The 24,277-nt window shown below is 49.6% G+C and overlaps 2 protein-coding genes across 2 annotated transcripts; one reads left to right on the plus strand and one right to left on the minus strand.

The window, feature by feature from the left end:
* Positions 1-410: 410 nt before the first annotated feature.
* VAMP4 (vesicle associated membrane protein 4) lies at positions 411-9,623 on the minus strand. Its single transcript, XM_049776619.1, has 8 exons — positions 9,416-9,623; positions 7,312-7,432; positions 7,070-7,116; positions 6,198-6,248; positions 4,470-4,570; positions 3,159-3,238; positions 2,263-2,314; positions 411-1,026 (listed from the first exon to the last, which is right to left on the minus strand). Exons 2-8 carry the CDS (start codon positions 7,375-7,377, stop codon positions 998-1,000), a joined length of 426 nt encoding a protein of 141 aa, XP_049632576.1. The 5' UTR covers positions 7,378-7,432; positions 9,416-9,623; the 3' UTR covers positions 411-997.
* Positions 9,624-12,885: 3,262 nt separating this feature from the next.
* Positions 12,886-20,153, plus strand: METTL13 (methyltransferase 13, eEF1A lysine and N-terminal methyltransferase). The gene is made up of 8 exons (XM_049776465.1): positions 12,886-13,426; positions 14,692-15,451; positions 16,205-16,404; positions 16,800-16,995; positions 17,360-17,527; positions 18,181-18,396; positions 18,848-18,979; positions 19,609-20,153. The coding sequence occupies exons 1-8, from the start codon at positions 13,274-13,276 to the stop codon at positions 19,881-19,883; spliced, it is 2,100 nt and encodes a 699-aa protein (XP_049632422.1). The 5' UTR covers positions 12,886-13,273; the 3' UTR covers positions 19,884-20,153.
* The last annotated feature ends 4,124 nt before the right edge of the window (positions 20,154-24,277 follow it).

The raw sequence follows: 24,277 nt of genomic DNA on the forward strand, positions 1-24,277 counted from the left end.
CAGGATTCAAACCACCGTTGGTCCTGGGTTGGCCGCTTGCAAGGCAAACACCCTATCACTATGCTATTTCTCTAGCTCCTGTTTTAAAAATCCAAACTATATGTATGGAAACAAGAATTATTATTTCTCCAACTTGAGTACAATCTAAAATTCCCACATGAATAAAAATGCCTTAAGTGTCAGACAGCTCCTTCCCCAAATCAGTCTCAAAGTACCTGAGGGAACTGGTCCTATTATACCACATCTTGTAAGGGCACTGAGCTGGTATTATGCTGTTCTACTTCAAATAACTCCAAAGATGTTCTCCAATTAGTTTATTATCTCCAATTATTCGTGGTGCCAAAGTAAACTTCCCAAATATTGAAACTTTCCATTTCCATCACCCAACTGCCAAGAAAAATTAGTACACATTCTTGTATACAGTCAAAAATAGGTTTACTGGAATGTTTTTTGTTAGAGCTGAAGGTAGTGACATTAATAACACTTAGTTTATTTTAGTTTTTTGTAACACCCATAAATATGTGGAAATTGCAAAGCAATTATAATGGGAGAAGAACCTTGCAAGTATTGCCAAGATAATTATGCCTCTCCTTTAGCGGAATGATCTGACATCCCTCAGCTGCTGTGCTCCACCCCAAAGCAATAATGCAAGTCCTTATGCCATTAAAATCACAGTATGAAATCTCATTATCAGTGTTGAACTATATACATAAAGAATGCATTGGCAAGTGTCTAGTTTCAAATCAGATGCTTGGAATATGGCAAAAGAGAAGTTGGTTTAGCTGCTTCCAAAGTTATTCCAAGCACATTTTGTTAAAAGGAAAGGGAGGGGAGTGGTGGGGAAGAGAAGAGAAGGGGACATTCACAGTCTTCCAATCTGAAGTGAAGCTTGCCTCGCACTTCCTTGGGAAAGAAAGGTTTCAAAGGTATGTACACAAATTTCATTTCAATTATACAGTCATCTTCTCTTACTGTCCCAGAGTCAATGGGCATTAAGTTAGGCGTTGTATTTCACAAATATAAGAACTGTAGAAAAAAAAGGTGAAAAAAGAAACATCAAAATCCAATTCACTTTAAATTTTTTTTTATTTTGTTTTTGGGCCACACCCAGAAGTACTCAGAACTTACTCCTGGCTCTGAACTCAAAGATCACTACTAGCTGGCTCAGGGGACCATACAGGATGCCAGGAATATGCGATCAAGGGCCCTACCCACTCTACTATCACCCCACCCCCTCAAATACACTTTTGATGTTAGAAATAGCTTTCCTAATGCATCTGTCTGCTCCTAGAAAGGAGCCATAGGACTGAATTCTAAGACCACAGAACCAAAGCAATACCACAATATGGGGGTAACCTGCCTTTCATGCGCTGACCTGGATTCAATCCCCAGCAAACCATATGGTTCCCTAAGCATCCCCAGAAAAAATCACTGAGCACCCCCCCCAAAAAAAAAACCTCAAAACTAAACACATAGAATCCTTTCAGATTCCTGGCTAGTCCAGGTGGGTGGAGTTCCCAGAATCGATGCACACGTGCAGTGTCGCAGCACAATCTATGTGGGATTGAAGGGCACATTGTGGTACTTCCAGATTTTTTTTACTTTTTTTGGGTCACACCTGGAGCCTCTCAGAGGTTACTCCTGGCTCTGCGCTCAGAAGTCGCTCCTGGCAGGCATGGGGGATCATATGGGATGCCGAAATTAGAACCACCATCTGTTTGAATCATCTGTGTGTTAGGGCCGGAGAGATAGCATGGAGGTAAGGCGTTGCCTTTCATGCAGAAAGTCCTCAGTTTGAATCCCGGCATCCCATATGGTCCCTGCGCCTGCCAGGAGCAATTTCTGAGCATGGAGCCAGGAGTAACCCCTGAGCACTGCCAGTGTGACCCAAAAACCACACACACACACACACACACACACACACACACACACACACACACACACACACACACAAAAGAATCAGCTGTATGCAAGGCAAATGCCCTAACGCTGTGCTATCTCTCCGGCCCAAGTACCTCCAGATTCATGGGACACCGGGATTTGAACCAACCACCTTTGGTCCTGGATCAGCTGCTTGCAAGGCAAATGCCGCTGTGCTATCTCTCCGGGCCCAATACCTCCAGATTCTTGGGGAAGAATTTCTGAGTGGTGCAGTGGCCACTGCCCAATCTCGAACACCCATCAGCCAATGCCCAATGGAAAGAAAGGGAACTCCTGGGAGCCCACAAGCAGCATTCCATAAATAATCTGGTAAATACTCACCGATAATCACTATCAAAATGGTCATACCAATGAGAGCCATGATGGCTTTTATCTATAACACACAAAAAGGAGGGTGTTAGCTTGGGATTATCTCAGACTCTGGCCATTTTTCAGAAACGCCATACTAAGAACATGATAGTAAGTAAGTTCTCAAGTAATTTCTCAAGTGCATAGTCAGGCAGGCTGCTGGCATCCTGTTATAAAGGGAATTCTCTTGACTTAAAGGTGCGCGCACGTGTTTTGTGTGTGTGTGTGTGTGTGTGTGTGTGTGTGTGTGTGTGTGTGTGTGTGAGTGATCCTGTTATAAAGGGAATTCTCCTGACTTAAGGGCGTGTGTGTGTGTGTGTGTGTGTGTGTGTGTGTGTGTGTAAATGGCTCAGGAACTGGAGCCCAATGGGTATGCAGGAGAGTAGGTCAGCTTCAACCCCTGCACTAACTACACAGGCCCACAGAGCCTGTTGAGCCTCTGAGCACAGAGCCTGGTGTAGCCTCTAAGCACCCGAGTATGCTAACACCTCCCCAAATATGGACACTGCCATCAAAAATATTTTCATTAACTTGATATTACTGCCTAAGAAAAATCCATAGAGGACCCCAAAAGGCAGACAGAAGTGAGAGAATGTGGGAAATGCTGCCAATAAGCACCTGGGCCACACTGTATAACAAAGCACAGCAGGTCCTAGACCAGAACGGTTTTGTTTGGCATCAGTTCCTTTACGGTGATGCAGAAAAACCCCAATTCTCTGCAAGGTGATTGGGTTTGAGTGATGCTGCACTTCCCCCCAGGGCTCCCCTGTTTCCTCCAAACCCTGTCTAAGGATTCAGCACTAAATCCACTTCTTGCTTCCCATCACTGAAAAGGGGTACCACCCACCAACAGCCAGCCTGTCCCATACCTTGCATCCCCGCCACCACATCTGCCTTCGGAGTTGTTTGGATCTGTTGCTAAAAGCAGTTGCGTTATCCGACAAGCTTTCTGTATATCACACAGAGGATGAAGAGAAGGATTAAACGACATAACGGGATTCTTTTATCTAGTCGCAGAGACAAGAAAGTATTAATGCCTACCTCTCCACATTTATTCCCTTTTATGCATGAAAACAACATCCTGCCCTTCCACATGCAAACTAGCATTCTGGCTTGTTGACAATTAAAGAAAAAGAGCTGCACAAGAGTTTGCTTGCTTGATCCTTTTTTATTGGGGGGGGGGGGGGTCATACCCAGTGGTGCTAAGGGGTTACTCCTGGTTCTGCACTCAAAAATCACTCCTGGCAGGCTCAGGGAACCATATGAGATACCAGAATTCGAACCACAGTCCATTCTGGGTTGGCTGCGTGCAAGGCAAATGCACTACCACTGTACTATCTCTCTGGTCCTGCTTGATCCTTTTATTTTTGCTTTTTATTTTTGCCACACCCGATGATGCTCAGGGGTTATTTCTGGCTATGTGCTCAGAAATAGCTCCTGGCTTGGAGGACCGTATGGGATGCCTGGGGATCGAACCTCTGTCTGTCCTAGGTTAGCTGCATACAAGGCAAATGCCTTACCGCTGTGCCACCACTCCAGCTCCATTGCTTGATCCATTTTTACCAAAATATTAAGGACATCTCAGAGCCTTGAGGCTTTTGAATAAATTATAATTTGGGTCAGAAGATACTCTCTAAAAATTCTAATAGTTGGTGCCAGAGCAATAAGAAAGTGGAAAGGCATTTGCTTTGCATGTAGTCGAACAGGCTTCAATCTCTGGCATCCCAGATTGTCCCCTGAGCATCACCAGAAATGATTTCTGAACTCAGATATGGAGTAACCCCTAGCACCACTAGGGGGGTGTCCCATGAGCAAACAAGATACGGTAGCTAGATTCCTATTCTTTCTGTTACACATAGGTGAATATCAGGTAAGTTAGACACAGGTATGAAGTTGTTCACTCTCTCCTCCCAGAGAGCAGGATCAATGCAAAGCTGAGTGACACAAGAGAAAAAAGGCAGTCTTCAGTATATTTTTTAAATTTTTTGTTCTCAGGTATACAGTTGAAAAACAAGAGACAATTCAACGTAAAGGGAGTTAAAAGTAAAACAGTAAACTCATGAACTTAAGAATCCCTTTCTTTGTAAACCCAGATTCTATTGGCTAAAAAAATATAAATAAAATAGCCACAGAAGCTACAAAGGCACAGATGACAAGACCCAGGATGAAGCTCAGCGTACCTGATTTGTCCTGTAGTTCATCTAGTCTCTCTCCTCTTTCAATTACCTTGGTGATATTTTCTTGCATGACATCGATAACTTCATCCACCTGATTCTGAACACTGATTGGAGAACGGGAGAAGTTCACCACAGGAGACCCAGGCAAAATCCCACCACTAGTCATGGGAGCCTTGTGGAATCCACAGACCCAGGGCTGCAGGGACAGCAGACGAGTCCCTGGATACCCAGGTTCTGTCTACCCAGGCTCTAGACACATGGTGATTCTGATCAATATATCAAAGGAATACAGAACACCTTTCCCACTACTATTAATGATTGGGAAGTTTAGGTCTTCAGTCCCTATGTCTACAAGCAGGGACTGTAGGATGAGTTAAGCTGGCAATATCACCATTCCTGACGCCCACTCATGGGGACCAGAGCTTCATGGACCTTGTGGCTCCCATCACACCTTTTCACTTCCTGTGGGACTCAATACCCTCCTCCTCCCAGTGACAACACAGACAACACACTTTCACCAGACCTTGGCCAGAAAACCAGGGCACTAAATGGAGGAGCAATAACACAGCATCTCTGTGTTGATGTGATGTGCTTCTTCTCTTTTAATCCTCTGGACATGGGAGCCAAGCTACAGCCTTACAACCAAACACATCTCTAGTTTATGCTAAAAAAATGCACTTGGCAAACATAAAGAAAAAACAAAGGACAATCGGGCTGAACAGATGGCCCAAGGACTGGCCACATGCTCTGCTAAATTCTCAGCACTGCAGGGAGCACCACCCCTGCAAAATAGAAAGGGTGGGGGGAACCAAAACCACCAAGTACTTTTCCTTACCTAGCATTCAGAGCCACCTGTATGAAAAAAGAAGCATTGGGTTCCTGTGACCATTAGTTTAAATGGTATATACATCAGGACTATGAAATTGTTTGCTGTGACAGATTGGGCACATAGAGGTATTTTAGGGGCTAGAGAGATAGTACAGTGCTAGCCTTGTATGCACCCGACCTGAGTTTGATCCCTGGCATCATTTTGGTTCCCGAAGCACAGCCAGGAGTGATCTCAGAGTAGAGATACCTGAGCATTGTCCAGCCAGGTATGACTCTAAAAATAAACACCCCCCCCCCCAAAAGTCCCCCAAAATATATATGTGTATTTCAGATTCTGTGGCCATGAGGGCTGAATCCTGTCACTGTAGTTTAGAAGCAGAAAAGGCTGTGTAGGGGCTGGAGTAATGGCACTAATGGTAAGGCATCTACCTTGCAAGCGCTAACCTAGGACAGACAGTGGTTCGATCCCCCGGTGTCCCATATGGTCCCCCAAGCCAGGAGCAATTTCTGAGTGCATTGCCAGGAGTAACCTCTGAGCATCACCGGTTGTGACCCAAAACACCACACACACACACAAAAAGATAGAAATGGCTGTGTACATGTTATTTACAAAATAGGCAGAACTTGACTGGAAGGCTGTATTTGCCCAGGCTTCTCTTTTTGTTTTGTTTTTTGTTTTTTTGGGTCATACCCGGAAGCCCTCAGGGGTTCCTCCTGGCTCTACGCTAGGAAATTGCTCCTGGCAGGCTCGGGGGACCATATGGGATGCCGGGATTTGAACTACTCTCCTTCTGTGTCTGAGGCAAATCCGTTACCACTGTGCTATCTCTCTGGCCCCTTGGCCAAGTTTCTATTCTACACAGAAAGAGGACAATCACATAAAGATAAATCTCAGCAACTTACTGCTTAATTTTATCATTTCTAGGTCCAAATCTTGGTCCAGAAGGCCCCCTTCTGCAAATAAGATACCAAGGACATATCATTAATGAGAAAGTTATGAAAGCAAGTTAAATCCTGAGCAAGACAAATGCTCTCCCCACTATATTATCAAACAGGCTCCTATTGCAGTTGTGCTTTTTTTTCTTAAAAGGGCTCTTAGGAGCCGAAGTGATAGCACAGTGGTAGGGCATTTGACTTGCACAGGGCTCACCAGGGATGAACCTGGGTTCGATTCCCGGCAGCCCATATGGTTCCCCGAGCCTGCTAGGAGCAATTTCTGAGCATAGAGCCTGGGCGCCATTGGATGTGACCCAACCCCCACAAAAAAGTGTTCTACCTTGCATGGAACCAATGTAGATTTGTTCCCTCAAACACTGCCAGGATGATCTTTGAGTGCAGAGTCAGGAGTAAGACTGAGCACAGCCAGGTATAGCCCAAACACAAAAATTCATTTTTTTTTTGTTTTGTTTTGGGTCACACCCAGCAGTGCTCAGGGGTTATTCCTGACTCTATGCTCAGAAATTGCTCCTGGCAGACTCGGGGGACCACATGGGATGCAGGGATTCGAAACGCCGTCCTTCTACATGCAAGACCAACGCCTTACCTCCATGCTATCTCTCTGGCCCCAAACACAAAAATTCTAGAAAATGCAGATAATGTGGTAAAAAGCAGGTTGTAGGCTGCCTGAACACTGGGAGAATGACAGGTGGGTGTGAGGAAACTGGAGGGAAGTTCAGGCACAGGATTCAGACAGGTGTCAAAACTCAGTGTATACTTGACAGACATTTCACTGCACATCATCCACACACAGTAAAGCTGCCAAGAAAGAAACTTACAGGAAAAAATCCTCTTCTTCATCTGAATCATCTTCTAGGAGATTTCTCTGTTAAAAAAAAGATGTGTGTTTTGAGAACCAGAGAGCAGAACAGGTCCAGTCTACTAGGAATTCTTACTTGTTTAGTTTCAGGTTTTGTTTGGGGACCACAGCCAGTGATGCTCAGGGCTTACTACTCCTGGGCATGTTCAGAGATCAGTCCTGGTGGGGTTTGCGGGAACCATATTGGGTGTCAGGTCTCACCCTTTCACTTTTCACAGATCCAGTGACATCGTCATCATTCAGGTGGCGCTTGAATTTGGGAGGCATATTCCTCACTCAGGAAGCGCGCTTCCGCTTTCCCAAGAGAATAAAGGATTTGCCCCTAAACAAAGAAAGAAATTCCATCAGATGTGAAACTGGTTTTGTTTGTTTTGTTTTTGAGGCCATACCCAGCAGCACTTAAGAGTTACTCCTGGGGCCGGGCGGTGGCGCTAAAGGTAAGGTGCCTGCCTTGCCTGTGCTAGCCTTGGACGGACCACGGTTCGATCCCCCGGTGTCCCATATGGTCCCCCAAGCCAGGAGCAACTTCTGAGCGCATAGCCAGGAGTAACCCCTGAGTGTTACCGGGTGTGGCCCAAAAACCAAAAAAAAAAAAAAAAAAAAAAAAAAAAAGAGTTACTCCTACCTGGACAGTTTAAAAAAAAAGAGTTACTCCTAATTCTGCACACAGGAATCACTCCTGAGGGGTTATGGGGACCATATGTGCTGCTGGGATCAAACTCAGGTACACTGCCTGCAAGGAAAAGTACTCTACCTGCTGTTCTATCTATTACTTCAGTTCCATCAGTTCCTTTATCTGCTTAAACAATAGTAAAACAGGGATTTCTAGAGTTTAGAATGGGGTTGACGATAGTCAAATAGGTTAATAATGCAAAATCTGTTTAGAGGTGCCTCCCCACTAGGGGAAGCGAGTCTCCATTGCCCAGCTGTCTCTTTCCTTCCTCAAATCTCTAAACACTGTTTTACTTAAAAATATGTTTTTAGGGCCCGGAGAAATGGCACAGCGGCGTTTGCCTTGCAAGCAGCCGATCCAGGACCAAAGGTGGTTGGTTTGAATCCCGGTGTCCCATATGGTCCCCCGTGCCTGCCAGGAGCTATTTCTGAGCAGACAGCCAGGAGTAACCCCTGAGCACCGCCGGGTATGGCCCAAAAACCAATATATATGTTTTTAAAGAAACTATCAAATATTGTTCTAAAACACAGTATAGGCTGAGTTTTTTTTGGTGGGGGGCACATTCGGCAGTTCTCAATGGTTACTCCCGGCTCTGTGTTCAGAAATCGCTCCTGGTGCAGGCTTGGGGGACCATACAGAATGATGGGGACCAAACCTGGGTCAGCTTTGTGCAAAGTAAATTTCCTATCTGTTGTGTTATTACTCCAGCCCCAGTCGGGGCAGTTCTTTTTTGTTTTTTTTTTTTTTAAAAACAACCGCAAATTTTATGTGCGAAGAGCTGGGTTAGAGGAACCCAGTTTTGGTTTTGTTCTTGCTCCAAAAGCCATTTCCATGCTGGCCAGCACCTCATTTTCTAAGGGAACACTTGAGAATACAAGTGATTCAGAACTTCCTAGCGGCGGGAACAAGCTGAATTTGAGTGTGCTGAGCAAAGGACTGTGTGTGAAGGTAGAAACCAGGGAGGTTCTGCATGAACAATTCAAGGTGCTGCCACCTCTGGGATTTGCAGAAAAAACCAAACTGGCTGCGTGCAAGGGAGAAGGGGGTCCACCTTTTCCCAGCCTGGATGCTTGTAGAAAAACCAGACACCGGCAGGGGGCGCCGTTCACAGGATCTGCTCGAGGAGGGCGGAGGCACCTCCCCAGGCAGCAAAGAATGAAAACATCCGCACCCCGACATCAACTCCCCCCAACCGGAGGTGCCCCCCAAGACCCAGCGCCATCTCGAGGTGCCCCCAAGCGCGGGCTCTCTCACCCAATAAACCCCGTCCCAGTTTGGGTGAAGTAAGCCCCACGTCTCATTCCCACCCAGGGGTACCCACCACAAGGTCCACTCCCGTTTCAGGGTGCCCCCAGTGCGGTCCTATCCTCCCTATCCAGCGCCTCACGGAAAAGCATGCCCCCAATGCGCATGTCCCGATCCAGGCCGAGCCGGGGAGACCCCAGGGCGATCGCGGGCTCCTCCCGCACGGGGTGGCTCCGAGGCTCCCACCGCGGGGACCCCCCCCCCACGGGCCAGTCTCAGGCCGCTGCGAACGTTGGGGGGTTGCGGCGGGCGGGGCGTCGCGTGTCATCTGCCTTTTCACCGCGCCTCCGCACGTCCGCTCCCGCCCGGTCTTGGGAAAGGGGGTACCTGCGTGTCCCGGGGAGCGCCGGGCAGCTCCCGGGAGCGGGCAGAAGCGTCACCAGGACTGCAGGGAACGAGAGGGGTACGGCGGCGGCCACTCCGCAGCTGTGCGACCCCGAGCATCGATCCCATCGACTCTCCAGGCCGAGGAGCGTCGAGAGAGTCGATAGGCCCCGCCCACTCCCCCATAGAGCCTAGGAGGCCGTCAAGGGGCGGAGTCAGGACACGGAGCCTCCGGAGAGTCGATCATCTCCTCCCACACGACTCAGAACCCGGAAGAGGCCGTCAAGGGGCGGAGTCGGGCCACGGAGCGTCAAACTATGGCCCACGGGCCACAATTGTATTTGTATCTGTTTTGTTTCTTCATTGCAAATAAAATATATGCAGGGGCCGGGCGGTGGCGCTAAAGGTAAGGTGCCTGCCTTGCCTGCGCTAGCCTTGGACGGACCGCGGTTCGATCCCCCGGTGTCCCATATGGTCCCCCAAGCCAGGAGCAACTTCTGAGCGCAGAGCCAGGAGTAACCCCTGAGCGTTACCGGGTGTGGCCCAAAAAAAAAAAAAAGATATATGCAATGTGCATAAGAATTCGTTCATAAGTTTTGTTTTTACTATAGTCAGACACTCCAATGGTCTGAGGGACAGTGAACTGGCCCCCTGTTTAAAAAGTTTGAGGATCCCTGGCAGTCGATAAGCTCCTCCCACACGTCTCAGAACCCGGAAGAGGCTGTCGTGAGGGCAGAGTCAGGTCACGAGACGTCCACAGAGTCAATAAGTCCCGCCCACACGTCTCAGAACCCGGAAAAGGCCGTCAAGGGGGCGGAGTCAGGTCACGGAGCAACCAGTCAATAAGCTCCTCCCACACTTCTCAGAACCCGGAAGAGGCCGTCAATGGTCAGGACACGAGACGCCAAATAAGCTCCGCCCACACGTCTCAGAATCCGAAAGTGGCCGACAAGGGGGCGGAGTCAGGTCGCGAAACATCGACAGACTCTTCGTCATCCGGAAGCAGCGGCGAGTGTGGAGTTCGCAAAGCGTCGAGAGCCGATGACGCTGTTTTTGACTCCTCTTAGAACCCTAAAGAGGCCATCGCAGGAGGGGAGAGTCGTCAAATCAAGAAGCGTTGATGAGCTTCCGCCCACTCCTCTCAGCAAGCCGGAAGTGACCGTTGTGGGGGCGAGGCTAAACTGCCGAATCATCGATAGTCGATAGGTTCCTCCCATTCCTCTCAGAACCCGGAAGCGTTGCCGTGGGGGTGAGGCCAACGTCAGATGGAGGAGCGTCGAGTGAATCGATGTTTTCCCCGACCTCTCGGCTCTGCATCCAAAAGGCAGGAAATGAATGGTGCGGGGCTTGCGGATCGAATCTGAAAGGAAGGAGAGAGACTACCAGCGCGGCTTCTGGGGGCCCAACGATATAGGGCATGCATGGATCCCGGAAAAGCCTGCTGAGGTTGGAGGTACAGGAGGCTTCTGGAAAAGAGGTGCTTCCTGTGCATCAACCCTCCCCCCCCCCCCAGTCAGGGCTGCTGGGGGAATTTTTGGATTTAAATTGCCTACAGCCACTCTGTTGGACCTTGAGGATTTTGTTCTCTTGCCCATTGAAGTGTCACGTTCTCTAGGAGATTGGTTAAGGTTTGATTCCCACCGAGCTCCCAGACAGGAAAGGCAGTTCCCATTCCCTTCTCCGATTAGGACAGGGGGAACAGTTCCAGTTGTAGAGCCAGGAAATAATTCACACAGTGAAGAGGTACAAGAATGGGTTCAGGAAATCCAGTGCTCAAGCAAGGAATTCAAACCACAAAAGCTTCTGCTCCTAAGAAGGAACACAGCTCAGTGGAAGAAGACCAGAGAAAGAGTCCCTGCCTTCCTCAGACCCCTGCTGTTATTAACAAGAATCAGGTCCCATCCCAGGGCAGGAGAATACCAAGTAAGGGATAATCCAATATACTATCACCAGATCACACCCTAGGGGGGAGTACAATTATTGATTAGGGTAGGATCAGTAACCCAACACCCCATCTCCTTGCTTAGAGTTTCTACAGCCCCTGAAATGTATAACATGACATACAAACACCTCAGGGAAAGGCAATCAGATATGAGAAACATTCTTGGAAAATCACCAGTACTCGACCAACTGAAAAATAAGGCTTGATGGCTATCCCAAACTTAGAACTCATACAGCTTGAGAAATGCTTCTCAGGTCATCAATAAAATGGCACAGTATCATCAAATTTTTCTGTTATTCCAGAATAACTGGAGATTATTCTCTTTTTCTTTCCACACCCAGTGGTGCTGAGAGGGTACACAGGGATCATTCCTGGCAGGCTCTAGGAACCATATGGGGTGTCTGGGATCAAATCGGGGTCAGCCACGTGCAAGGCAAATGACCTCCCCACTATATTCTTTCTGACCTCTTAACTTCTTAAATGTGGGAAACTGATTTGCAAAGAAGAGGTCCAACAGGAGATGGTTTCCAGCATTATATGAGCCCCTCCTTGAATACCGAGGAGATGTTCTCTTAAACAAGTTTTACATCCCACTCAGGAAATATTCTGAGGTCTTGTGCTATCAGCTCCAGCTGGATACCTCTGAAAATATTTTATTCCAGGGACAAGCAGGAAGGGTGGGGAGCATAGGATTTGCCTCTGGGCTGCCTTTTACTAGTTTGACAATCTCGTTATCTCCGACAAACAAATAGATCTGCTGTGGTCTCCGACGCCTTTTCTCCTTCATTTTTTTTTTTTTTTGAGTCCAGAGGGCAGTTTTGAAGCTCTCGCCTCATTTTTATTCCCTACATACAGTCGGTCACCGGCTGCTTTCATTCCCAGAAAGAATGGGTGAAACGGCCCGGCCCTTGTACCAATTTTCAGCAACTTCTGTGACCCAGTCTCGCTTCTCCTAGCTCTCTCTGTGAGACTCCTCCCCCGTCCTCTTCTCGCGGCCCGATCCCCGAGAATTTCTATTCTTGGCATAGAATCCCTCTTCAAGCCTGACAAATAATATTATAACCAGGTCTTTGGCCCTGGGTCCCCGGGCAACATTCTTGGGTTATGAAGGTGGACTGTGGGTTCACACAAAAGCGCAGGAGGAATCATGCGATGTTGTGGGTTGTGGATCTAGTTTGTTTTGTTTGGGGGGTCACACTGAGCCACGTTCAGGGGTTCCTCCTGGCTCTGCACTCAGAAATCGCTCCTGGCAGGCCCAGGAAAACCTTATGGGATGCCGGGATTCGAACCACCATTTATCCTGGATCGGCTGCTTGCAAGGCAAACAAAATACCTGACCGCTATGCTATCTATATCTCCGGTCTCTGAATCTAGATTTTGCTACGAACGGGGCGAGCTCTCCCTTTCCAGCGTTCCCACCGCCACATGCAGCACCTGGGGAGAACTACGAAGACCGACTGGAAATGGACCTCGGCACGGAGCCCGAATAGTAATAAACTCTGATCAGGCTAGCCGAAACACTTCCGCCCCTAGTTCCGAGGAAGGCACCCGCCTTCCCACTGCGCCTGCGTGAGGCTTGTGCGGCTCAGCCAATGAGAAGCCAGGAACAAAGATAGGGGCGTGACGAGGTGAGGTCGACCAATCGCGAAGACGCGCACCCGGAAGCAGTTGACGGCTGGGAACCAGTCTGGAACGGCGTGGGGTGACTGTGCTCCGTCCCTCGCGCGTGCAGTTGGTTTGTGGCGCGAGTCCCGGACTGGTGTTGAGGAGCGTGGGATCGGGGGCAAATAAATGTGGCTGTTTGCCCGTGGAAAGAGCTACCAACCAGTGCACTATCCCGGGGCCAGCGTTAGTGGAGAAAACCCCTTCGATGGTGGTGGCACTCTGCAAGTAGGAGAGACCTGACGGACGCCACTGCGATGAATCTCTTACCCAGGAGCACCAAAGAGTTCGGCTCCGTTGACTACTGGGAGAAGTTCTTCCAGCAGCGGGGGAAACGGGCTTTTGAGTGGTATGGAACTTACCTGGAGCTCTGTGGGCTGCTGCATAAATATATAAAGCCCAAGGAAAAGGTGAGCGCCGCCCGGCAAGCTCCATTGTGTGGGGTCCGTGTGGGGTGTCGTGGGGTGCCAGGGAGAGCCGGAAAGCCTGCTTCTGAGAAAGTGGCAAGTGATTGGGGTCGAGGTGTAGAGGTGGTGATTGGTCCTTGGTTTTAGGCATTTCTTGCCTGCGAAAGGCAATTGTAGAATAGTCTCTGCAAGGTGTTCAGGTGGCAACGCTTCCTGCCTCTGCTCATCCAGGTGGATCACTCCCAAGCAGTCACTTTCTTTAATTTTGTTTGGGTCATACCTGGCGATGCTCAGTGGTTGGTGACTCCTGGCTTTGCACTCAGGAACTAGTCCTGGTGGAGCTCGGGGACCAGATGAGATAATGGGGATCGACCCTTCGTTCAGCCCTAACTGTTTTATTATTTATTTCTCCAACCCCACAATAGTCACTTCTTGGGCTGGCCCTACATAAGTGGTGCCTGACTTTGACAGATAGCCAGAAAATTTATGATCGGAGCCCTTGCACAGCAGTTTAATTAAGATATAAGCCTTGGAGCCGGAGAGATAGCACAGTTTGTAGGGCGTTTACCTGGCACAAGTCGACCTGAGTTCAATCCACAGCATCCCATATGGTCTCCTGAGCCTATCAGCAATTTCTGAGCGTAGAACCAGGAGTAACCCCTAAGCGCCATCAGGTGTAGCTCAAAAACAAAAACAAAAAGATATAAGCCTTGGGCAGCTTCCAAGCCCTGGTAAATGATCGGATCAGAATAGGAATATGATATTGGAAGTTACTAAAGGGAGGAAAGGTAGAAATGGAACATTCATAGAAACTTAAGTGCCAGGACTGGGGGGAGGGGAGCCCGCATTATTGTGTTCCCATCATTAGAGGAACTACCATGATATGTGCAGGTGAAGTGCTGGAGAGGAAGTGCAAAGGAAAAGGTATTTGGGTAGCCTATCTCAGTTCTATCTGGAACACCCAGCCATGCTTGGTATTACTACTCCTGGCTCTGCACTCAAAGTTCACTACTGTCAGGCTCAGTGACCAGTGTTGTGCAAGGCAAGTGTCCACCTGCTGTACTAGATCTATCCAACCCCCAGTGTTCCTTTTTATTGTTGTCTTTACACATGGTTTTCATTAGTAAGAAGAAGAAAAAATAATTTTTTTTTTTCCTGGCAGATGGGGATGGGTTGGGGGTAGAACCCCTTGCTGGGAGCTTCTGCATGCAGGTCACTTCATTCACATTCTGACCTGAGACTCAGTCTCTGCTTCGCTCCGGTGTCAGGTGCTGGTGGTTGGGTGCGGTAACTCAGAACTGAGCGAGCAGCTGTATGATGTGGGCTACCGGGACCTGGTGAACATTGACATAAGCGAGGTGGTCATCAGACAGATGCAGGAGCGCAACACCACCCGCCGGCCACATCTGCGCTTCCTCCAGATGGACATGACCCGCATGGACTTCCCTGATGCCGCCTTTCAGGTAGTGCTGGACAAAGGCACCCTGGATGCAGTACTTCCCGACGAGGAGGAGGAGACTGCACGGCGGGTAGACCAGATGCTGGCCGAGGTGGGCCGGGTCCTGCAGGTGGGCGGCCGCTACCTCTGCATCTCACTGGCCCAGGCGCATGTGCTGAAGAAGGCCGTGGGGCACTTTTCCCGGGAGGGGTGGATGGTCAGAGTGCATCAGGTGACTGCTGGCCAGACTGCAGGATGTGGAGTGGAGTCCCGCTTCCCCCTGCCAGTCTTTGCCTTCATCATGACCAAGCTCAGACCTGTAGCTGGCCCCAGCCAACCCGTTTTTGAGCTCTGCACTCAGGAACAGGGCCGGCCCCTGCGGCTGGACAGCGCAGAGCTGCTGGCAGAGGCGGTGCGTGAGAGGCAGCGCTATGCCTGGCTCTGCAGCCAGCTGCACCGCCAAGCTGGGCTGGGAACCGTGTCTCTGGACTTGTGCGATGGGGACTCGGGGGAACCACGCTACACCCTACATGTGGTGGACAGCCCCACCGGGAAGGCAGCGCGGGACAGTCACTTTGCCATTTTCATCAGTGAGTCGGGATCCCACTGGCCTCTATATCCTGGAGGGACTAGGGGTTGGGAGTGAGGGAGGATCTATACAGGGATGCAGAACAGCAATTCTCCCAGGCCCAGTTCTGGGGGGCAGAGGATGGAGGAACAGTGTGTGTGTGTGGGGGGGGTGGCCAGAAGACACAGACTTACATTCGTTCTTTTTTTTTTTCGGGCCACACCCATTTGATGCTCAGGGGTTATTCCTGGCTAAGCGCTCAGAAATTGCCCCTGGCTTGGGGGGACCATATGGGACACAGGGGGATCGAACCGAGGTCCTTCCTTGGTTAGCGCTTGCAAGGCAGACACCTTACCTCTAGCACCACCTCGCCGGCCCCCATTCGTTCTTTTTTGTTTGTTTTTGGAGGCATACCTGTTGGTGCTCCAGGTTTACTCCTGGCTCTGTGCTCAGGCATCATACCTGGCAGTGTTCAGAGGACCCTATGAACAAACCCTGGTCAAGCCGGGTTTGACCAGGATCAAACCCTGGTCAGCCACAAGCAGAACAAGCACCCTGCCCACTATGCTATCTCTCTGCCCCTACTGCAATTCCTGCTCTGGAACCCCCAGCGGTACCCCCCCTTTACACATCTGCTCACACTCAGGACCCCCTACCTCCACAGGCCTCTTAGCTCTGGCCCTGGTGTCTTGGCGAACTCCATAGTGCTGCCGTGGAGAACTCGGTAGGCCTGGTTTAGGCAGCACAGGCCACATCATCAGGCCCCTCTTTCAAGTTCCCCAGGGACGAGAGACTGAGTGGCTTTTCGGCACAGAGGAAGGCTGGAAGCAGCTGGCGGTCAGCGCTTGCTTTCGGAGGCTGGTCATTGTGGCCCTGCACCGCGGGCAGAGCTACAAAGGCATGGAGGGCATCCAGGCCGAACTGTCAGCCCGAGTCCTGGAGTTGGCTCCTGCAGGGATGCCGGCCCAGCACCAGGTACTGGGTCCTGGGAGGGTGCATTGCATATAGGGGAAGCCCATGGCCATAGTTAGTTCCTGGGGTGCATTTGCAGCTAATTGCTAAATGGGCAGAAATGAGCATCCATAGGCCATGAGTGGTAAGAGGGCACCCTGCATAGCCCCACACATATGGGTCACTGTAGAAGAGTCCATGTATCTTCACTCATAGCTCATTTGTACGTGTGCTCAGTTGGCCTTCAGAAGGCAAATGTGACCCTAGGAATTCTAGTCAGAGGCCCCAAAGGAATGGCCAAAGTGGCTATTTGGAGCAGTGGTGGCTGGAGTAGGGGGTCCTCAGAATTTGGGAAGAGATCAGGATCAGCTCCTACCAGGCAAGCCGCTACCCTAACCTGGTCCTCTGTGGCTTTTTAGGTGCCCTTTCTATCAGTTGGTGGGGACATTGGAGTACGGACCATCCGGCACCAGGACCATAGCCCCCTGAGTGGTGACTTTGTGGTGGAGGACGTGCAGGGAGACAATGGGCACTACTTCCGGCGCCTCATCTTCCTCAGCAGTAGGAATGTGGTACAGTCGGAGGCCAGGCTGGTCCAGGACGTGGCTCATGGAGGTGAGGAGAGATGCTGCATGGACCTAGGGTTTTGGGGTGCAAGACAGGCAGAGAAATGAGCCCCTATGTGCTCCCTCTCCAGGAGCTGGGTGCAGACTCCTCCCCTGGGTTTCCCTGGCTCTTGCCTCTGGGGTATTAGAGGAATGACTGTCTTATTAGCAAAGACAAATCCCTCACTGGAACCGTTTGCCAGTTTCTGTGGCATCAGAGATGTTCTCAGACATAGCAGACCGTGGCTCTCCACGCTGTGTCACCTACTCATCTGTTCTGTGTAGTCTTTGCCCTGGGAGTCTGGAAGTCAGTCTCTGCTTTGGGATTTGGGCTGAAGACCTCATGCACCTAATGCCGGCCCTGTCTTCCTCAGACCAGAAGAAGCGGAAGAAGCAACGGAAGAAGCATCGAGCCACAGACCCTCCCGAGGAGCCTCCTGCAGCTCCTGGACAGTGTGTGGATAAGAATTACCTGTGTTGTGAGCATCACAAGGCCATGGTTGCTGGCCTGGCCCTGCTGCGAAGCTCAGAAGTCCTGCTAGGTGAGGGGTAGCTGGTACTTTTGGGAGGGGAGAAGTGATGGACAGTGACACCCAGTGGCTGACATGCACACAGGCCTTTACTGCTCCTTCTCAGGCATTCTCCGAGTTCACCAAGGGACTTTTTTCCAAGAGACTTCCATGCCTGGGGACACTCTTCCTCTGATGGATTTGTCTGTTTGTTGCTTTTGGGCCACACTTCCGTGGTGTTCAGAGCTTATTCCTGGCTCGGCACTCAGGAATCTTGCCTGGTGGTGCTTGCAGGACCATATGAAATGCTGGTGATATAACCCAACCCAGTTCTGCCTAGTGTAAGACACCCTAGTATAGGCACCCTCCCTACCTATCTCTTAAACCCATTGGATTCTTTTAAAAATCTGAGGTATAGGGCCGGAGCAATAGCGCAGCAGTAGGGCATTTGCCTTGTGTGGCTGATCCAGGAGAGACCTCGGTTTGATCCCTGGTGTCCCATATGGTCCCCCAAGTCAGGAGCAATTTCTGAGTACATAGCCAGGAGTAACCCTTGAGGATTACTGGATATGGCCCATAAAACAAAACAAAACAAAATCCAAGGTATAGGGCCAGCAGGTGGGGTGGGGCCCTCTGGCTCCCTGGGCACTCCCCTAGATCATTTGAGGGCCCTGCTTCCATTGCAGAGATGCCCCTGGCAGTGCTGGTGGTGGGCCTCGGTGGTGGCAGCCTCCCACTCTTCATCCACGACCACTTTCCTGAGTCCTGCGTGGATGCTGTGGAGCTTGACCCTTCCATGTTGGTGGTAGCTGCCCAGTGGTTTGGCTTCTCCCCGAGTGAACGCCTGCAGGTTCATATTGCAGATGGCCTGGACCACATTGCTGGGCTGGCTGGAGGAGAAGGTGAGAAAGTGCTACAGGGGACCTGGGAGGGACTGGGGGGACTGAGGCGTATATAGAGTCCACTGAACTCAAGCCTCCAAGCATGTCCCAGGAGGGAGAAACTGGGCATGGGGTGGGGGGTGTTTCCAGAATGGGGTTGTGTCGGAATTGGAACCACAGGGCCCTGGGGTGTGAGGATAGGGGTCTACATGCACATGGCCCAGCTTTCTTGCTGGCTTGAGCACTGGGCACATGACTAGCTGCATCTGTGGATCGTCCTGATTTTTGGGATACTTGTGGCATCTAGTGGGCAGGACATTGTAGCCTGCTCAGGACAACCCTAGACCCCAAGCCCACCAAGCCATATGCCTTCCTAGCCACCCTCCTGCATGCGACTCTCATTATAATCGGTGCCAATGGCACCCGTTCCTGCTGCCCAGACTCACAGGGGATGGGGGGAGTCTCTCTCCAGCACCACCTCACTACCACGCTGTCATGTTCGACGTGGATAGCAAGGACCCCAGCCTGGGCATGAGCTGCCCTCCGCCTGCCTTTGTGGCTGAGCCTTTCCTGCGCCAAGTCAGCAGCATCCTGAGACCCGAAGGTAGGCCTGGGGAAGAAGGGGACGGCCAAGCACCTTTGCAGAGAAAAGTATGTTTGTCCCAAGTGGGCACATACTCTCTACATACCCCTTCATATGGCCCCCAGCTACCCCACTGCCACCATTTCTCCTCGGCTCTCTGGTCTTGGGTAGTGTTTGCTCATATACCTGGTATGCAGTGTTGCCCTTGAGCCTTTAGTCCACAACTGTGGTTTGGAGTCTGTAGGTCTTTGGGGGGTAGCTGTGCCATTGTGGGGACAGAACCTGGAAATAGGAAAATGGGGGCTGTGGCAGTTCACATCCTCACCAGCAGGGGCCATCCCTGCCCCTGCTGCTCTCTGCAGCCGAGGCCAGAACGCAGGTGCCCAGCACCACCTGTTTTCAGGCTGCGGGAATGAGGCAGGCTTGCCAAGGTCTCAGGAGTATGGAGGGCACCTATCACCGGAAACCTTCAGCTCCCCCTCCCATAGGTTGATGTTGCACAAGGAACGAATATGGCTCTCATGCCTCATGTTCCACCTCATTGTTTACAAAGTTAACCAACCTGCTGCCTTTCTCCACCCTGCCACCTCTGTGCTGACCCTTCTACGCAAATCTTCAGCCCTTCTGACTCCTTCCTTCCTGCCACGCAGGTGTCTTCATTCTTAACCTTGTATGCCGGGACATGGCGTTGAAGGACTCGGTGCTGGCTGGACTCAAGGCTGTGTTCCCCCTCCTGTATGTGCGGCGCATCGAGGGCGAGGTGAACGAGATCCTCTTCTGCCAGCTGTACCCTGAGTCCAAACTGAGCACGCCAGAGCTCCTGGAAAGGGCTCGCACCCTGGAGTGTGCCCTGCGGAGGCCTGGGAGGTGCTGGGACAACTCCTATGTGCTCTCAGACATGCTGGAGTCTGTGAGGATTGTGTGAGGTCTGGGCCTGTTTCTCTCAGTCCCCTTAGGAGGAGCCGGTCATTGCTTCCATGTAGGAACCTGACACAGGTCCCTGTTCTTGGGGTCAGCACCGCCCCCCCTTCCTGCTGGTCGGCCTTGCGTTAGCCCTGGGCGCTGCAGGGGTGATGCAGTTCTGGGGGAACAGCAGCTTTATCATTTTCTCCCTTGTGTCTCCCTAAACTCACTGCACACAAGAGTTTCTCTGAAGGTTCCAAATAAAACGGAGCCAGAAGACTGAGAAAGGAAAGTATTGTTTAATTTTTACCACCACTTGAGCCAAAAAGAAAATTAGTTCACGCTGGTGAAATATAATACAGGGTACCAGGAGGAGAACCAAATTTGTACTTACTTATTTCTCTTGTTTTTGTTTTATAAGGAGGAGGTGCCCTGCTGGAGCTGAGTTCTAGAATCGCAGCCAGGCATGAGGCTATGCAGGGTTTCCAGGTCTTGCTAAGCGACTCAAGACCTCACACACCCCTACTCCTAGGAGGGCCTCTCTACCTGCCCTTTCCCCCCAGTGAAACTGCCAGTGCTGGTTTTTGGGTCCCATGTGAGCAGTTCCCCTCCTCACCAGCAGGTGGCACCAGAATCCACATTCAGGCTCTGGGGAGAATAAGCTCAGCTCTTGCAAACCCTTGAGCCTGGACCAGGTTCCTACCTTGCTCTCTTCATTCTTGTGTACTGTGCTACTCTCCATGAACTATGCTATTCTTCACTGAGAAGATAGAATTTTGCCTGTGTATGGGATGCCAGAGCCTTAATTGTCTCTGGTGTAGAAGATGTGCAGAGACTCATCCAGGGGTCCCATGTCCCATACCTCAATTCAGGGTTGATTCAGGGAACTGAGGGTTTTGGCGCTTCAGGTGTTAAGAATGTAGGCAGCTGGCTTGGACTGGGATGTTTTTCTTCCATTCTGATTAGCAAGGAAGTCTCAAGTTCTGTGATTAGAAGCTCTAGTTTATTTTAACTTTTTTTTTTTTTTTTTTGTGCTTGCTTTTTATTTTTGTGGGTTTTTTTTCTTCCAAACTTGGTGATGATCAGGGCTAACTCCTGGCTCTATACTCAGGGATCATTCCTTTCAGTGTTCAGGGAACCATATGGGATGCTGGGGACCCATCCCATATGGAACCAAGTCCAGTTCATGCAAAGCTAGCACCTTAATTGCTGTGTTTCTGCTCTAGCTTCTTGTTTTGTGTGTGTGTGTGTGTGTGTGTGTGTGTGTGTGTGTGTGTATGGTTTGTTTTTTGGACCTTATCTGGGTCCAGGGCTTACTCCTGGGTCTGTACTCAAGGGATCACTCCTAGCATGGCTTGGAGGACCAATTGCATATGCAGTGCTGGGGATCAAACATCAGTTGGCCTCATGCAAGGCAAGGCAAATACTTTAACCTCTCCCTGTCTCTCTGACCTGCTTGGGAGATTTGTATTGAGCAGCACAGGCATAGAAGTAATTCTGCCCACTGAGCTGCCGTTTACCCACTCACACACGTTCTGGATCATATTCCAGACCTGTGGAGAAATCAGGTGGAACTCACACATCAGTGTTGTTTTCTTTCAGAGGCCACAGGTACTCAGCAGTCACTCTTCGAGGTGCTGAGGGAATCAGGTAGGAGGGATGAGTGAGCCTCACAGTGCTGGGGAATTGCCCCTCGCAATCAGACTGGGCCTTCACCCCATTGTGCTCCAGTCTCAGAGTACCCCCACCTTAACCACTCCATGCTTTCACTCTTTTGATATTTCTACTTAGCAGTTCTTAAAGTAGTAGTGTAAGTTTCAGTGGGAAATTTGAGGTAATCAGATGCCAGTACTTTTCATTGCTGTGAACACTGAAGTAGAAAATAGGGTCAAAGAGATTTATTAGGGACAGATGCTTGCCCTAACATGGTTTCATAAAATTTGACAAAGCGTTTTCATTCATTCTTTATTTGGGGACTACAGTGCAATCCTCAAGGATTACTCCTGGCTCTGCATTCAGGAATCACTCCTGGTGGTGCTCAGATGGGATACCAGAGATAATCCAGTTCAGCCATGTGCAAGGCAAATAAATGCCTTACTTGCTGTACTATCGCACCGGTCCTTCAACTTTTTTGTTTTGTTTTGTTTTGTTTTTTGGGCCACACCCGGCAGTGCTCAGGGCTTACTCCTGGCTTTCTGCTCAGAAATAGCTCCTGGCAGACACGGGGGACCATATGGGACACCGGGGTTTGAACCAACCACCTTTGGTCCTGGATCGGCTGCTTGCAAGGCAAACACTGCTGTGCTATCTCTCCGGGCCCCAACTTTTTTTTTTTTAAGTTTTTTTTTTTTTTTTTTTGGAGGGGGCCCACACCCGGCGATGCTCAGGGGTTACTCCTGGCTGTCTGCTCAGAAATAGATCCTGGCAGGCATGGGGGACCATATGGGACACCGGGATTTGAACCAACCACCTTTGGTCCTGGATCGGCTGCTTGCAAGGCAAACGCCGCTGTGCTATCTCTCCGGGCCCTTTTTTTTTTTTTAAGTTTTATGTTTTTATTTTATTTTATTTATTTATTTTGGTTTTTGGGCCACACCCGGTAACGCTCAGGGGTTACTCCTGGCTATGTGCTCAGAAGTTGCTCCTGGCTTGGGGGACCATATGGGACACCGGGGGATCGAACCGCGGTCCGTCCAAGGTTAGCGCAGGCAAGGCAGGCACCTTACCTTTAGCGCCACCGCCCAGCCCCAAGTTTTATGTTTTTAATCATTCAAAAATTTTAGGCCAGGATAGCTCCTAAGGGAGCAGGGATCAAGATGAGGTTCTTTACAGAAAGTTAAACAACACAAACTTACATCTCAGAAATCTTTGACTAATTCAGAGTCACTAAGTTTGTCTTTTCGGGACAGAGAAGACAAACATTGGACATAGCTGACCTACGTATGGTACCCCAAGACTGGCAAAAATGATCCCTGAGCATGATCTGTGTGCCTTCAAAAAAAAAAAAAAGGTGGTCTAATTTGTATTCTTACAGAAGTTTTTTATATATTTTTTGGCTTTAGGTATTTGGGGGTACAGTGGTGCTGTGAGTTGCCCTTAGCAGTGCTTGGGGGACAATATAGTGCTGGAGATAGAACCAGGCCTCCCACATGCTAAAAGGCATGTGCTCCAGCCAATTGAACCATATTCCTACCTAGTTTGAGTTTTTATACTTAGTCTAGGATCCATTATAAATTAATTTTGTATATGGATAATAAATTTATGATAGCTACCCAATTGCTGCAGTATCATTTGCTGAAGACATTTCTCCCACTCATTAAATTGCCTTTGTACTTTTGTCAAAATCGATTGTTGAAATGCATGTGGTTCTATTTCTGGACCTTCTGTTCCATTAATCTCACACGATGCTTTTCTACACCAATTCCACCGAATTATGAGGACTAACATTTTACTGTAGGCTATGAAGTCAAATAGTATGAGTTCTCCAAACTCACGTGGCTTTTTTCCACCTTAATTGAATCATTGTGAATCACAGTTACAAAGATATTCACGATTGCATTTCAGGCACCCAGTGTTCCAACTCCAACCCCTTCACCAGTATGCATCCCCCCCTCCACCCACTGCCTGCTTCAGTGGCACTTTCCCATTCTGTCATTGTCTTTGTGATCCCTTTCCTAAATTATCTTCCCAATCCCCCATCACAGTGGCAAGCTTCCTACCTAATACCAGTCCTTTAGCTCTTCCTTCTATTTATTGCCTTTGGGCATTTGATATTATTCCCTTTGGAAGTTTCTTTATGTCCTTTAGATGAGAGAAATCATTCCACAAACTAGTCTCTTTATTTTCAAAGTTTGGCTTTTCTAGTTTTTTGTTTTTGTTTTTTTGCCACACCTGGTGACCATTGGGGTTATGCCTGGCTATGCGCTCAGAAATTGCTTTTGGCTTGGGGCACCATGTTGGACTCCGCGGGATTGAACCACGGTCTGTCCTAGGTTATTCGTGTGCAAGACCCTATCGCTTGTGCCACTGCTCCGGCCCCTATAGTTTTAATTTAAATTTTTTAATTTATTTTTCGGCCCCTATAGTTTTTTTTTTTTTTGTCATTTCAGGTTGGAATATTTTTTAAATCCTGCTGCTCACAAAGAAAAGTCTGGGAATTTGATTAGGATTACAGTTGAGTGCGTAGATCGAGAGAATTGCCACTTAACTGCACTAGGAACCGGGGCCCATTTTAGTTTTGTTTTGTTTTGTTTTTTTAGTTACTCTTGGCTCTGTGCTCAGAAATTATACCTGGCAGACTGGGGATGCCGAGCTAGAACCCGGGTCGGCTGAAAGCAGCAACACAAACACCCTACCCGCTGTGCTATGCTCGGGCTCCAGTTCCCGAGCCTTGGACACACCCCACTTCCCGCCGGA

Source organism: Suncus etruscus, chromosome 7 (genome assembly GCF_024139225.1).
Source record: "Suncus etruscus isolate mSunEtr1 chromosome 7, mSunEtr1.pri.cur, whole genome shotgun sequence".
Classification (NCBI taxonomy): domain Eukaryota; kingdom Metazoa; phylum Chordata; class Mammalia; order Eulipotyphla; family Soricidae; genus Suncus; species Suncus etruscus.